This window comes from Pseudoliparis swirei, chromosome 9, assembly GCF_029220125.1.
Source record: "Pseudoliparis swirei isolate HS2019 ecotype Mariana Trench chromosome 9, NWPU_hadal_v1, whole genome shotgun sequence".
In the NCBI taxonomy this organism is placed as follows: Eukaryota; Metazoa; Chordata; class Actinopteri; order Perciformes; family Liparidae; genus Pseudoliparis; species Pseudoliparis swirei.
This window is the reverse complement of record NC_079396.1, coordinates 4,724,878-4,741,619: the sequence shown is the minus strand read 5'-3', so window position 1 is coordinate 4,741,619 and position 16,742 is coordinate 4,724,878. Positions and strand designations below refer to the sequence as shown.

The 16,742-nt window shown below is 46.7% G+C and overlaps 1 protein-coding gene across 1 annotated transcript in view; it reads left to right on the top strand.

The window, feature by feature from the left end:
* The first annotated feature begins 2,840 nt into the window (after positions 1 to 2,840).
* The window catches only part of clcnk (chloride channel K), a 27,607-nt gene continuing 13,705 nt past the window's right edge, over positions 2,841 to 16,742 (top strand). The window contains exons 1-10 of the mRNA XM_056424002.1: positions 2,841 to 3,152; positions 5,058 to 5,189; positions 5,278 to 5,406; positions 6,107 to 6,246; positions 6,349 to 6,426; positions 7,571 to 7,646; positions 8,487 to 8,612; positions 15,299 to 15,383; positions 15,634 to 15,735; positions 16,469 to 16,553. Coding sequence (XP_056279977.1) covers positions 2,951 to 3,152; positions 5,058 to 5,189; positions 5,278 to 5,406; positions 6,107 to 6,246; positions 6,349 to 6,426; positions 7,571 to 7,646; positions 8,487 to 8,612; positions 15,299 to 15,383; positions 15,634 to 15,735; positions 16,469 to 16,553 — 1,155 coding nt within the window. The 5' untranslated portion in view covers positions 2,841 to 2,950. The remainder of the gene's footprint in view (positions 3,153 to 5,057; positions 5,190 to 5,277; positions 5,407 to 6,106; positions 6,247 to 6,348; positions 6,427 to 7,570; positions 7,647 to 8,486; positions 8,613 to 15,298; positions 15,384 to 15,633; positions 15,736 to 16,468; positions 16,554 to 16,742) is intronic.

Genomic DNA, 16,742 nt, shown 5'->3' with positions numbered 1-16,742 from the left:
TGATGGGTCCTCTCCTCACACAACAGGGTTAATAATAATAATAAAAATAAAAATAATTTATTATTATCTCAGCGAGAAATAGAACCACAAATATATAAATGAGATACAAATATCGCTCGTCATAACTTCAGCGAGCCAGGCAGGAGCACAGGAATTATGAAATGACAAACGAGAATAATCAACATGGTGTCACCAGTGACTTTGAGTCTGGGGCTTGTGTTTGCATTCCTATCTGGCCACACACACACACACACACACACACACACACACACACACACACACACACACACACACACACACACACACACACACACACACACACACACACACACACGCGTGTTTGGGTTGTGTCTGCCACAGCTGCTGCCTGTTACGTAATGAGGGACTGGTCCCAGTCACAGAGACGCAGTGGCTGAACTGGAAGGTCATCTCACTGCAGCGGATCTATTTATTATGTATTATGTGAGAGTGTGACTAACAACACACCAGAAAAGCCTCACTAAATAAACTGTAACTAAAGGCTTATTTACAGTCTGTGTGTGTGAGTGTGTGTGAGAGAGGGTGTGTTTAGGTGTGTGTGTGAGAGTGTGTTTGTAGGTGTGTGTGTATGAGAGAGTGTGTGTGTAGGTGTGTGACAGTGTGTGTATATGTGTGTTAGACTATGTGTGTGTGTGGGCGAAAGTGTGTGTGTAGCTGTGCGTGTGGATTTGTAGGTGTGTGAGAGAGTGTGTGTATATGTGTGTTAGAGTATGTGTGTGAGAATGTGTGTGTGTGAGAGTGTGTGCGTATAGGTGTGTGTGAGATAGTGTTTGTGTGCGTGTGTGTGAGAGAGTATGTGTCTGCGTGTGTAGGTGTGTGTGAGTGTGTGTGAGGGTGTGTGTGTAGGTGTGTGTCAGAGGGTGTGCGCGTGAGACTGTGTGTGAGTGAGTGTGTGTATGTGTCGGTGTGTGTGACAGTGTGTTTGTGTGCATCTGTAGATGTGTGTAAGAGTGTGTGCGTGAGTGTGTGTCTGCGTGTGTAGATGTGTGTGAGGGTGTGTGTAGGTGTGTGTCAGAGGGTGTGCGTGTGTAGGTATGTGTGAGTGTGTGTGCAAGTGTAGGTGTGTGTGAGTGTGTGTGTGTGTGTGTGTGTAAGTGTATGTGACGGTATGTGTGTGTGTGCATGTGTAGGTGTGTGTGAGTGTGTGTGTAAGTGTATGTGACGGTATGTGTGTGTGTGTGTGTCAGAGTGCATCTGTATGTGTAGGTGTGTGTGAGTGTGTGTGTGTGTGTAAGTGTTTGTGACGGTATGTGTGTGTGTGTGTCAGAGTGCGTCTGTATGTGCGTTTGTGTGTGATCCAAGATTAGAATAATGGTTTCCATGACCTTGAGCAATCCGCTGGGATTAAAGGAACCGTGACTTAAAGTGTGACTGACATGTTCAGGATTCATGACATGAGAAAAGACGTCTGCACATATAAACCTTCAAAGCACTCGGCCTCTCATCTATTACTTTCCTATCATCATCTCTGCTCATAGAACATGATGTTACTGCAAAGTAATTTGGACAGTATCATGTCCGGTGAACTGGTTTATACTGGTTTATACTCTTAACCACCAGCAGTAGTTGTTCTTGTTCACATTGAAGAGGTTACACTGGAGCAGATGTGAGCATGATCGTGGTTCATGCCATCTACCAACTATTCTTACATCCTTTCATATTCCTTGACATATTCACTTTTTTATCCCGTGAAATGTTTAAAATAATTAATAATTGTGAGTTTTTCCTGATGTGAGGTCAAAGGTCAGGGATGTCGTATGTGTACAGATTGTAAAGCCCTCTGAGGCACATTTTTAATTTGTGATATTGGGCTAAACAAAATAAACTGAATTGAATGGAATTAATTTCTGGAGTCTGATTGATTTAACAAGTTGAATAAACATGTCTCTCTCAATGGCTCCTCTACACTGTAAAACATTTCAGTTAAACTTGCAATCGAAAGCTCACCTGCTGCCTTGAATAAAAAGTTAACTCAACTTGAAGAATTCCTTTGATTGAACTAAGAAATTAAAGTTAATGAAGTGGATTGAACTACAATAATCTAGTTATGTAAACATACTTTTTGAAGTTGTCAGAGTTGAACTTTTTTTTTGTCCCTTGTATTTTAAAATTGATCCACCGAGATAAAACTAAGAATTATTTTACATGATTAATTCAAGAAACCGTTTTTTACCTAGTCGAAAAACACACATTTATGCTTTATTGTAACTCAAGTTAAAAGGATTTAAATTCCAACTTGCATACAAACGTAACTTGACTGATGATTGCAAAGTGTGCTTGTTTTCTAAAAGAAATGATATAAAAAATATACAATCATGGCTAAAGGGCACTTGTTCCTCTAGATACAGGGGTGTCAAACTCATCTTCACCGAGGGTCACATCAGCATCATGGCTGCCCTCAAACATATAAACATATAAACTACTCTAACATATTGTTAAATAACTCTCTTTGCATTTGATTATTGTTTATTCGAGTGTAGAAATATTGTACACAAGAAATATGTCTAATATTATAACATAAATCCATTTAATTTGATACCTTCAAAATAAAAGCACAGGATATTTTTCTTCAATTTCTTTAAGAAAAGGCGATCATATGTCTTTCAAGCCGTCAGTGGCCCACATAAAATGACGTGGCGGGCCGAATTCGGACCGCAGGCCTTGTGTTTGACATATTTGCTCTAAAGAGTTAATATTAGCTATCCTGTCAACCATGACCGCTCCATTACCTCAAGGCCGATACCTTGACAGAGGTCAGACCACCAGACCTTCCAGTGCAATAGGAGGTTCGTCTCCCTGTCTCCAGCTTTATTTTGCTTTGTTTTGCAGTGGCAGCAATAAGTATATTCATATATCCACCCCCCTTTCCATCATTGAGCCTCGGCGTTCGATTTTAGACCGCGATCACACAATGACGCCGACACTTCAAGACAAAATGAAGAGGCCAGAGGAGGAAGAGGAGGATGAGGAGGATCAGGAGGCTGCCGGGAGCGGAACCGTCGGAGAGGACGACGACCGGCAGCGAGGAAATCAATCGGACACATCCTATAATGAGACTCTGCTCCTTGCTGATCCATGGAAACCATGCCGACGGTCCCGTGCAGCGGTCAAAGGTCAGACGGGAAGCGGGAAATTATTAGGACGTGATCAATACCGACTCGATCGATACATCGGGGAGTAGCAGATTTCAGTTCGGGGTCCTAATCCGAGAAGTGAAGGATGTGATGTGTGGTGAAGACTCCCTTTCATAATGCGTCACCAGATTTCTATATACAGCCATTTCAAGCTGTGTGTTGTTTTGTGTCTATTATTGCTATTTGCATCCGACCACAATGGAGATGCTTTAAACCGGGGGTGTCATACTCATCTTCATCAGCATCATGGCCGCCCTCAAAGGGTTGAAACTGTAACACAGTATAAACTAGAACGGGCACTCGGTAGAGCGCATACCTTCGCATATCACAAGATTGGGCATTGAATTATGAACATGTTGGCATTAGTCGCATGCCAATTGGATAAAAATTGACCGCGCTATGGTAAAAAGAAGATTTGGACCTTTTCATGACCTTGACCTTTGACCCGATCGATCCCAAAATCTAATCAAATGGTCTCCGGATAATAACCAATCATCCCACCAAATTTCATGCAATTCAAGAGGATGTTGACCTTTTCATGACCTTGAGCTTTGACCCGATCAATCCCAAAATCTAATCAAATGGTCCCCGGATAATAACCAATCATCCCACCAAATTTCATGCGATTCGGTTTAAAACTTTTTTTGTTATGCGAATAACACGCATACAAATAAATAATTTTCAATGCGAAGGTAACTACTCTAACATATGGTTAATTAACTCTCTTTGCGTTTGATTATTGTTTATTCAAGTGTAAAAATATTGTACATCAGAAAAATGTCTCTAATTTTATAATATATATCCATTTCATTTGAAACCTTCAAAATAAAAGCACAGGATATTTTTCGGACATTTCTTGAAGAAAAGGTATTCAATTCAATTCAATTCAGTTTATTTTGTATAGCCCATTCTCACAAATTTCAAATTTGCCTCAGACAATCTGTACACATAGACATCCCCAGGGGCGGCCCTAGCACATTTGGCGCCCAAGGCGAGCTTCACTCGTGGCCCGAGTCAAGTCCGACCGGCGTGCCTGCGTCCTCGGTCCTCGCTCATCTGCGCCTGTCGGGGGCGTCTCGCCGGCATCGCGTCTCGCCGGCATCGCGTCTCGCCGGCATCGCGTCTCGCCGGTATCCCCGGCCGGCGTCTCGCCGGCGCAGATGAGCGAGGACCCGTTCGACGCTGTTTGCAGCTTTAATGTTTTTTTTGTTTTCTGTTCTGTTAACGGCTGGCATTGCCGTCAAAATATTGGTTGGAGATATAGATGGGGGCGCAAAAAAAAACTGCCCAGCAAAAAGGCACATTTTTTTGCGCCCCCCTCTGAATGGCGCCCTAGGCGGCCGCCTATACCGCCTGTAGGAAAAACCGCCCCTGGACATCCCTGACCTTTGACCTCACATCGGATCAGGAAAAACTCCCAAGAAATCCTTTCACAGGGAAAAAAAGGAAGAAGCCTTCTACGTGTCTATCAAGACGTCATGTTCAATTTTTATTGAAATGTGCACCCTATTCATCTGCAGTGTGCGGGATGACATCGCTATTTTTCAATAATTTTATTTTAAGTTTTTACAAGTTACACAGAAAACAAAAAACAACAACAAATAAATAAAGATTACAAAACAGCAGACAAGGACAAAAAAAACACAGACAATAATCGAACATAAATCATCATAAATCATCATCCTCCATATTGAACTATATAATAATTGTATTCATATCATTCTTACCACCATTGTATTTTCAATTCATCCAGGCTACTTGTCGAATGTCCCCCCCCCCCTCCCCCAAGGAGGATTATGTACAACATTACATTTTTTTATTTTCTAGACTCACAAGACTAAAAACAAAGTGTCAGAAGGCTAACCCACATGTGTGCATCCTCAGGCTGGCTGCTGAAGCTGCGGGGCTGTCTGGAAGCTGGCTGTGGGATGGAGTGGTACGGCTACGCCGCGCTGGGCGTGTCCATGGCCGTCCTCAGCTTCCTGATGGACCTCAGCGTGGCGAAGCTGCTGCGAGGTATCGGCGACACCGATTGGACCGCGAGACCGCCTGAGTGAACAAAGTGACTGGAAACGAATGTTGTGCTCTCGCTCCACACCTATAGCGCACCAGTGGCTGTACACCAAGCTGCGGGGCAACAGTCTGCTGCAGTTCTTCTGCTGGACTCTTTACCCAGCATGCCTCTGTGCCGTCGGATCGTCGTTCTCCCACAACATCTGTCCCTACTCCACAGGTCTGTAACAGCATGTACCATAGTTTCAAGTCTTATTCCATCAATATGTTGATTTAGTAAATTACCATTACAATTTTACAGTAAAATAGACAATAAAGTGTGTTTTCTTTTTTTTAATACTTTATATTTTATTTAGGTATTTCTACAGAAATACAACCCTCAAAAGTAAGAATGCATCATAATAATAAAACCTAAAAATAAAGTAAAAGTTAACCATATATCTGGCCAAGATTGGCCATAAGGGAACACAAAAATAAACATGTTAAAGCAGGACAATAATTATAAATATGTGTGTGTTTTCATAACAGAAATACTATCGCTTTGAAAATGTATGAGGCGCGCAGACGTGCTATGGACACAGGACAGATGTGTCCATTTTTATTGATATCATTAAATAGGTACGGTATGGAGCTGCTGGGGAGGAACATAATATTAATAAACAAATGACTGAAACCAAAAAAGGGAATACAAATACATTTAATTAAATTTTGTAGCTATAAATAAATAAAAGCCTCAATTCCTTTGAGCAATCCTTGCATCTCAAAGACCAGAAAAATACCATGTGTGGTGTGTAACATTTTCTTTTCTAAAATAAATCCTGTACATTCACTTTGAATATTTAATGAAACATTTTTTTGATTGCTTCATTACGTCTGAGTCTTTCAAAGGAATGCTGCTCCGTGACTCCGTGTCTCTGCAGGCTCGGGGATCCCAGAGGTGAGAACCATGCTGGCCGGCATTGAGATGCCTCATTACTTGTCTCTCACTAACATGTTTTCCAAGTTCCTGGGCCTTATCTGCACACTGGCAGCCGGCAGCACTATTTTCCTGGGCAAAGTGGTGAGAGGCGTCTCAGTATACCTTGTTTTCTCATGGAAAGCATCATTTTAAAAAGTTGTCTATGATGAGTTATTAACACAGTATTTTGTCTCTTCACATCAGGGTCCGTTTGTGCATCTCTCCACCATGGTCGGAGCCTACCTGAGCAACATGTGCACTCTCATGCAAGCCGATAAGAAGGTATACCTAAAGCCGAGCTTTACTCGGGTGAGTTTACTCGGTTGACTATTTGTGGCTTTTCGCTTCGCTTGCGCCTTAGAGGGGGCGGGGCTTATTTCCGTGGCTTTACTCCGTGGAAACAGTTATAATTTCTTCCATCTGCCACGAAAGTAATAACCACTAGTTCTGCTTTATACTTGTTGAGGACGTCCCACAAACGTCGGAACATCCAACGCGCTCGTGTTAGGCTTCATAACATCAATATCATATATATATATTTATTCATAACATCACCCGTAGGCTCACACAGCTCGGTGACTTTCCCAGACTACATCTGATTGACTGTCTCTTTCAGCTCCATTAGAGCAGCAGCAGTTAGATTAACCAGCGGCGGAGCAGCTCGACGCTGATTGGCTTTCGCAACTCGTCGTCGGGCGAATTTTCCGCCAAAAGTTCAAATATTTCAACTTGATGCGTCTATCGCAACCACTCGTGTCTCTACGTTGACTTTGCTTATGGGATCTACTCGCGCGGAAAAAATTTGCAACGCTTTTGGTGTGAACGCAATTTAAGAGAGTCATTCAGAATTTTTTTTTTTTCAACTTTACCTGGTAGAAACCAAAACAGAGATAAAAGGAGAGCGACGAGTGTGAAAGTTAACCTGGACCAAATCCTCTTGGCTCAAGGTCATTTCCCTCACTGAACACTCCATCAGCTGAGGAAGAGCATGACCTGAGGGGTACTGAACCAAACACAAATGATCATGGTATAACATTTCACATGTGCAATGTGCAGATCATTTACTATGAATACATTTCATAACATGTCATTCAGCTGATGCTAATCTGTAGACAGGGCTAAAGGGGAGCAATTCAGGGTCAAGTGTCTTGCTCTAGGACACATGGACTAGGGCGGGGATTGAACCGCCAACCCCCTGATTGAAAGACGGACCTGCTATAACCACTGAGCCACAGTTGCCCACCACTACTGTCTTTTTTTGTCTTCAAAATGCTAATGTTGTTTCGTGTTTGTTGGATTTAAGCAACTATTTTGTTTCTATTTACTTACCGCTGGCAAAAAAAAAGCATTTTCAAGAATGCAAGTTGAATATAGGGAATTTAGGGAATCTTTCTCTCTTTCTCTTTTTCTCTCTTTCTCGCTTTAGGAAAAAGCTGCTGGAGAAATGCACGTTGTCGCCTCTGCAGTCGGAGTCGCCAGCTGCTTCGGAGCGCCCTTCAGTGGTGAGCAGTCGTTATGTATCGGCTATAAATCTATTCTTCTCACACTTTTATGGTTAAAGTACCGACTAGCTGCAGTAATTCAGAGAGAAGCTATGTATTTTAAATGTATTTCTGAGCCAGTCTTCGGCCTTTGCATTTTGGTATGCTGCTCCCTTTGAAAGAACACACTAGTACAGCATGATTTTAGCGTATCATATTGTACTGTAATGCAGTAGCCTGGAAATTGATACTTGTTATGTTCCCTTGGAGAGAGCTGAAGTGATTCTGCATCGTTATCCTTAATTAAAAGACCTTGCATACCCTGCACATCCTGCACATTAGTGTGATGCTCAGTATACCTGCAGCACAGTACCGCCGACACTATGAATTTTAGTTTGAAATCTTAAACTAAAATGTAAGATTAAAATGCAGATTATTTTTGATGCCTTTTTCCCATGCATTCAGTTGGCTACATCAATGGCTCCAGATCAGCTGAATAACAACTAAAGCAAGGGTGTCAAACCCATTTTCACCGTGGGCCACGTCAGCATCATGGCTGCCCTCTTAAAGGGCCGGAAACACTTTATAAACTCCTCTCTTTGCATTTGATTATTATTTATTTGAGTGTAGAAATATTGTACATTAGAAAATGTCTCTTATATTACAACATTAATCCATTTCATTTGAAACCTTCAAAATAAAAGCAGGGGAATGTTTTCTTAAATTTCTGAAAGAAAAGGTGATGACATGCCTTTCAAGCCGTCAGGGGCCACATAAAACGACGTGGCGGGCCGGATTCGGCCCGTGGGCCTTGGGTTTGACAACCTGTGGTCTAAAGTGACTTCTCTCCCTCTCCTGCAGGAGTGTTGTTCAGCGTGGAAGTGATGAGTTCTCACTTTGCCCTGGAGCACTACTGCCCGTGTTTCTTCTCCGCCGCCTGCGGGGCGCTGACGTTCCGCCTGCTGCCCGTGTGGAGTGGAGATGGAGGTAACGGAATGTGGCCGTGGGGGGTGTGTAGGCTCGGCTGCAGAGTGGGTGGAGCGGGGGTGTGGTTCAGGGAACGGTGTCTGATTGTCATCAGCTGGTCTGATGGGTAATTAGTCCAGCTGATGACAATCTGTGTTTTGTGTATCTGTGAGGCTTGGTCTTTAAAGGAGCTGGATGGACGGAAGACGAGAGAGAGTGCTGAGCAGAGACGCGGTCTGTGGTCTTGCCAAATAAAAGATATTGCCAAATATCCCCCCCGACGACTCCTTTCATGATGCGTATAGGGAGAACCTACTGGTGACGGCTAGCAACTTGTCACACTGGAGCCAAACGTGAAGCCCTTTCTTGGAAAAAAAAAAAAAAGATTTTTTTTTTTGAAAGCACATGGAGAGCAGCCAGCAACACTCCGATCTGCCGACCCAGCTGTTGATGGCGCTGGGTCAGATGCTGGAGGGGATGGCAGCTATACAGCGGGACCAGGCAGAGGGGAACCGGCAATTATTGGGGGCACTCCTGACCCAGGCAGAGAGGCAGACGGGAGCCCTGGAGCGGCTCGCCGCCCGGACAGCTGCGGCTCCACCAAACCCTCCACCCTTGGCGGGGGTGGAGGTCGCAAAGATGACAACGGCAGACGACGTCCAATCATTTCTGGAGACATTTGAGGTGACGGCGGAGGCGTGTGGCTGGCCGCGGGGAGTGGGCGGTCCGTACTGCCTCTTCTCACCGGGAGGCGCAGACAGCGGCGCTGTCGCTGGCCCCGACAGCGCCAGCGATTACGCAGCCGTGCGTAAAGCTGTCATCGATCGGCTGGGGCTGACTCCAGGACCACCAGCGGAGGTTCCGGGAGGCAACGCTGGGACCCAAGGACCGCCGTTTGCCTCGCCACCAGCTGAAGGACGCCGCCACCAGATGGCTACAGCCCGGGAACTCCGGAGGCGCAGGCGGTGGTGGAGAAGGTCGTTATGGAGCAGTTCGTGGAGGGCTGCCGACGGAACAGCAGAGTGGGTCCGCTGTCACGGCCCCACGCCGCTGGAGGCCGCCATTGCACGGCGGAGGATCACCTGGCGGTGCACCCGGCGGGCAGGTGGACAGCGACAGCTCACTGGCTCCGGACAGACCGACGCGACCCATACAGGCCCCAGCGAACACCGGCACCCTTCCCAACCCACAGGTAGTCCCTCAAACACCAGGGCAGGTGTGTTGGAGGTGCAGACAGCCCGGACACATCCGGCGGGAGTGTCCGCTGATGGAGGTGGGCCAGGTGATCCGGGTTGCCGGCTCTCCAACACCCTCCCCAGGTCCGGGAGCGACATACCGCATACCGGTAAGAATCCAGGGGGGTATACATCAGGCAATGGTGGATTCCGGCTGTACACAGTCTATGATCCACCAGAGCCTGGTTCGACCAGGGGCATTGGTGGAGGCATTGTGGGTGAAGATAAGGTGTGTGCATGGGGACATTCACGAGTATCCCATAGTGTCAGCGGAGATTAGATACGGGGGGAAAAAGCATAACGTGAAGGTTGCGGTTAGCTCCGCCTTACGCACTTAATCTTGGGAATCGATTGGCGGGCTTTGACAAATTAATGGGGAAGGCTGCGGGTGCGTTCACGGCAGACAGGGTCATGCGGGTGTGCGCCGTGCTCAGCGGTGACGCGAGGTTGTCCGACACTGCAGGCGGGAGGGGAACCGGGGAGCCTCCTAGGCGACTCCTCCGGCTCCCGAGTTTCACTCCATGGAAGATTTTCCACCGAACAGTCTCGGGATGATACTCACGCTCAGCCTTTGACCAAGTGATACGAATTGATGGTCAGCTGGTGCGCCTGACGCAGCGCAGACCTATCCGCACTTCACATTGATCAGGGACAGACTGTACAGAGTGAGCCGTGACACTCACACAGGGCAGGAAAGCACCCAGTTGCTGGTGCAAGAGCCGCCGGAAATGGTTTTCCAGGCGGCTCACTATAACCCGATGGCTGGTCACATGGGATATGATAAAACTCTGGACGGATAATGACCCGATTCTATTGGCCGGGCATCCGGGCGGATGTGCGCCGTTGGTGTGCGTCCTGCCCGGACTGTCAATTGGTAAACCCTCCGGCCATTCCGAGGGCACCTTTGCGCCCTCTGCCATTAATGGAGGTTCCATTTGAGCGAATCGCTATGGACCTCATCGGGCCATTTCACCGGAGTGCACGCGGATATCGCTTTGTGTTAGTCTTCGTGGATTACGCAACACGATACCGGAGGCGGTGCCCTGCGCAACATTTCTGCAAAGAGTGTCGCGCGGCGCTGTTTCAGGTCATCTCCCGAGTCGGAATCCCGAAAGAGATTCTGACGGACCAGGGCACCCAGTTCATGTCAAGAACACTGAGAGAACTTTACGGGTTACTGGGCATCAAGTCTATTCGGACCACTGTGTACCACCCACAGACCGACGGTCTGGTGGAGCGTCTGAATAAAACTTTGAAGTCCATGATCCGTAAATTTATTAATGACGATGAACGTAATTGGGATAAATGGCTTGACGCTCTGTTGTTTGCAGTACGGGAGGTTCCCCAGGCCTCCACGGGATTTTCTCCCTTTGAACTGTTGTTCGGCAGGACTCATGGGGTGCTCGACCTCATTAAAGAAAACTGGGAGGAGGGCCGAGCACCAGTAAAAACGAGATCCAACACGTCCTGGACCTGCGAGCAAAACTCCACACCCTGGGTCAGCTGTCACGTGAGAATTTGCTCCAGGCCCAGGAGCGTCAGCAGCGGCTGTACAACAGAGGTGCCAGGCTGAGACAATTCACACCGGGAGAGAAGGTACTTGTATTGCTTCCTTCTTCCAGCTCTAAACTCCTCGCCAAGTGGCAAGGGCCCTTTGTGGTCACACGGCGAGTGGGGGATGTTGACTATGAGGTGGTGCGTTCTGATAGGGGCGGAGCTACACAGATTTACCACCTCAACCTCCTAAAAGCATGGAGGGAGGCGGAGTCTGTTTCTCTGGTGTCCTCGGTATCTGAGAGAGAGGAGCTGGGGCCTGAGGTCCCAAAATCCACCAATCCGGCCTCGCTCCTTTGTGAAGACAGTCTCTCCGGGACCCAGAAAACAGACATTGCCCGGTTGCAAAAACAGTTTGCTGATGTGTTTTCTCTCCTTCCAGGACGCACAAACCTCATAGAGCACCAGATTGAGACTCCTCCGGGCGTGGCGGTGCGGTTACGACCCTACAGGTTACCTGAACACAAGAGAAAGGTGGTTCAGCGGGAATTAGCGGTAATGCTGGAGATGGGGGTAATAGAAGAGTCCCACAGTGCCTGGTGTAGCCCCATTGTTCTTGTGGTCAAGAAGGATGGGTCTATTCGGTTCTGCGTGGACTATCGCAGGGTGAACGATGTGTCACGGTTCGATGCTTACCCAATGCCCCGGTCGACGAGCTCCTGGACCGACTGGGCACTGCGTGTTTCTTTACGACACTGGATTTAACCAAGGGCTACTGGCAGATTCCTCTGTCGCCAGAGTCTAAGGAAAACACGGCCTTCTCCACTCCGTTTGGGTTATACCAATTCACCACGCTTCCCTTTGGGTTGTTGGGGCCCAGCCACCTTTCAACGCCTCATGGACCGGGTGCTGCGTCCGACGCTGCATATGCTGCCGCCTACCTGGATGATGTGATCATACACAGCACCACCTGGGCGGAGCATATGCAGCGGGTGGGCGCGTACTGGAGTCCCTGAGGCAGGCGGGGCTACGGCCAACCCGGGAAGTGTGCAGTTGGACGGAGGGAGGTACGGTATCTGGGGTACCACTTGGGCGCCGGGCAGGTGCGCCTCAGGTGGACAAGACCGCCGCCATCGCAGCCTGCCCGCGCCCAAGACTAAAAAGAGGTGAGGCAGTTTTGGGGCTGGCGGGCTATTACAGGCGGTTCATCCCGAACTTTGCAGAGCTGACCAGCCCCATGACTGACCTGACCCGGAAAGGTGCCTCAGATCCGGTCCAGTGGACGGAGCGGTGCCAGTTGGTGTTTGAGGAGGTAAAGCAAGCTCTCTGTGGGGAACCACTCCTTCACACACCTAACTTCTCTCTCGCTTTTACTCTGCAGACTGATGCGTCGAACAGAGGGCTGGGGCCATTTTGTCCCAGCAGGTAGAGGTTTGACCGCCCGTGCTGTACATCAGCCGCAAGCTGTCGGAGAGGGAGGCAGGTACAGCACGGTGGAGAAGGAGTGCCTCGCCATCCAGTGGGCGGTCGACTCCCTGCGCTACTACCTCCTGGGACGCTCATTCACCCTCTGGTCGGACCACGCCCGCTCAATGGCTCCACCGCATGAAAGATACCAGCCGAATCACTCGGTGGTATCTGGCTTTACAGCCTTTAATTTCAAGGTGATCCATAGGCCGGGACGCAGATGGTCGTGGCCGACTTCCTCTCCCGCTCTCATGGGGAGGGTAGGTTAGGCGGATGTTGCCCGGCCTAAGTCGGGCGGTGGAGGTATCAGTGGTGAGCAGTGGTTATGTATCGGCTGCTGCAGTAATTCAGAGAGAAGCTATGTATTTTAAATGTATTTCTGAGCCAGTCTTCGGCCTTTGCATTTTGGTATGCTACTCCCTTTGAAAGAACACACTAGTACAGCATGATTTTAGCGTATCATATTGTACTGTAATGCAGTAGCCTGGAAATTGATACTTGTTATGTTCCCTTGGAGAGAGCTGAAGTGATTCTGCATCGTTATCCTGCACATCCTGCACATTAGTGTGATGCTCAGTATACCTGCAGCACAGTACCGCCGACACTATGAATTTTAGTTTATTCAGTTGGCTTGGCTCCAGATCAGCTGAATAACAACTAAAGCAAGGGTGTCAAACCCATTTTCACCGTCATGGCTGCCCTCTTAAAGGGCGGCACTTTTATAAACACTCTCTCTTTGCTTGATTATTATTTATTTGAGTGTAGAAATATTGTACATTAGAAAATGTTTATATTACAACATTAATCCATTTCATTTGAAACCTTCAAAATAAAAGCAGGGGAATGTTTTTTAAATTCTGAAAGAAAAGGTGATGACATGCCTCAGGCCACATAACTGGGTTTGACAACCTGTGGTCTAAAGTGACTTCTCTGGAGCACTACTGTTTTTTTCTTCCGCTCCGCCTGCGGGCGGCGCGTTCCGCCTGCTGCCCGTGTGGAGTGGAGATGGAGGTAACGGAACCTTCCAGATGAGTGGGGAAAATAAGACCCATTGTTTTAAAATGTCCACATACTTCTGGCTTCATAAATGTGCTGAAATCATCCCTAAGTATGTGTAAAATAAGTTTTTTAGAATCAGAATCATAAACATTTATTTGCTCCGTGTGTTAGACACATGAATAATTTTACTTGGTGGCTGCTGTGTCCAGTGTTTTTCAAAAAAAAATTCAACTCCAGAACATTTCTTGCAATAAAAAAAATCCTGTGTCACACCAACACCAAAACAATAACAAAATGTCAGTTCAGTCTGCTCTTTTTTTGGGGAAATATTTCTCCATCGCCGTTCTCCACCACAGTGTCTCCAGTGCGTCATCTAATTCTACTATTTTAGATGTTCAAGTAATTAGCTACCTACTGCCACCTACTGGCACGGAAGAGCATTTAATTACTAGGCCAGCCGCTATATTACAGGCTCAGAGGCAAATTATTTGCGACAACTAAATAATATATTTTTTGGACCGATTAAGTGAAATTGGACATTTTCCCACGGCACACCCGGCACAGTGGTTGAAAATCACTGCATTAGACAAACAAACAAACCAACAACAATCAACAGTCAACATACTGCAAAACATTACATTTACAATGGTATAAAATAAAAGTGCACAAACAGATAACAGTGCTGTAGACAAGGTACTGCAAGTGTGTGTTAAAGTGTAATGTGTGTTAAAGTGTAATGTGAAATTAAATATTAAATATGAAGTATAAAGAGGTGTGCAGGGGAGTGACCGGGAGAAAGTTGTCCTGGGGGTGATATATGTTTGCCAATATGCATGGTCATATTAAAATGCAAAAAAAATTTAAATTACGTTTGGTTCAAAGCTCCAGTGTGTAGGATAAAATAGTGAACACTCACCTGGAACTATGAATTGTTGTGTTTTTGGTTACCTTTTAATGATTTGTTGTTATCTAAGTAGGGATAATTATCTTCCACCAAGTCGGCCATGTTGCGCCGCCATGTTTCTACAGTAGCCAAGAAGGGACAATCCAAACACTGATTCGAGCGAGAGCCTTGTGCATTTTTTTCTTCACGTTACCTGAAGGCCACCGTAGTTGTGGAAAGGAAGGGGCGAGCGGCGGCGGAGGAGGATTCAGTCATTTGCAATATGCCATCTCACCACCAGATGGCACTAGATCCCACGCACTGGTCCTTTAAGTCCTTCTCCTCCCATGGGAGGACGTCTCGTTTGAAGGTCGGCTGACATACACGTTTTCAAAATAAAAGTAAGGCTTTGTTCATTTGAGCTTGTCAGCGATGATGACAGCCATCTAATTATTCGTCGTGACAACGACTGGGAGCATCAGCCTGGTCAAGATTAGCAGAAACATTTCCCGCTGACAGAGGGAGAATTTCAATAAAATCTCAAGTGCAATAAAGGGAGGGAAGATTGGATTTTGAGAGGCCGTGGGAGAAATAAGAGGGATGACTTCAATTTGTTTTCGTGTCCACAGAGACTCCTCAGGCGTTGTTCAAAACTAATTTCCCTCCTGCCTTACCTTTCTACCCACTGGAGCTTCTTCTGTTTGCCTTCCTGGGGTGAGTGTATTTCATCTGCATTGTTAAACGAGTCCTCTCCACCTGACTCGAGTCCCACGAATACAAAAACGGACATTTTGGTATTCAGTCATAATGAAAAAGTCTTTGACCGTTTATCTGCATAAACAGCATTCAGAGTTGTTTTTGTTTCTTCAAGTCAATCATTCCCTGGCTTCCTCCCCCTCCTCCTCCTCCTCATCGCCTTCCCTGAAGATTAAATATGCCCCCCCCCCGCCCCCTCTGTCTGCAGGCTGCTGTGTGGAGCCGCGAGCCGCTGCTTCCTCCTCTTCCACCGGCGCACGCTGCAATTCACCAAAACCAACGGCGTCGTCCTCAAAATGCTGACGACGGAGTGAGAGCTCTGACAGCGAGAAGTGATGAGTCATTGAGTCATCCGCACTGTGAGGCAGACTCCTGAGATATTTTTAGGGTTTTTAGTTCAAGAGGATAGACGGGCCAATGACGCAGAAACCATGGTGTCTTTCTTAAAAAGCATTTTAAATCTCTTTGCCCCTGAATCCATTTGGTCAATGTTGAAAAAAAATACATAAAACAATCGTTTTCATAGTGTAAGACATCGTAAACCTTTGAAAGCGTGGATCTGAAAAGCATCACAGCTGCTTCAGTGCTGATGATGAGTGCAATGAAGTCACACTGTGCATGTTACATGCAACGCAATTGGTTTATCGGACTGAAATCGAATGAAATCCGTTTAAAAACACCTTAGTCGGTCGGTGTGTGTGCGGTCCGTCGATCCGTACCACTGATCCTGATAGCTCGGTCCCTGATAGTTAGGCTCTCGACGGCATGTAATTCTGAAATATTGCAAACTGGACTTGCGTCTTTTGCGATGCTCGAGAATTGCGTCGCTGTACTCCTATTAACACTCAGGGTGTTGTGACATAAGTTAATGTGAACAAGCAGCCACCTATCGTCTCGGATATGACATGCCATGATTTGAATTACTCACTGCCATGTATATTGGGAGAACGTCCGCCCTTTGGAATGCATTTACATCTCAATAGGAGTCACTCAAATGGAAGTGACATCATAACAATGGAGCCTGTGCATGTGGATCTCTGCAGGAAGGCGCTCTACTCCGGCGCGGTGGCCCTCTTCCTGGCAGCGCTGACATTTCCTCCCTCTGCTGGTCAATATATGGCTTCCACGGTAGGAAGTAACACAATTAGAGTCACAGTCAGGGATTTATTAGAGTCACAGTTAGGGTTTTATTAGAGTCACAGTCAGGGTTTTATTAGAGTCACAGTCAGGGTTTTATTAGAGTCACAGTCAGGGTTTTATTAGAGTCACAGTTAGGGGTTTATTAGAGTCACAGTTAGAGTTTTATTAGAGTCACAG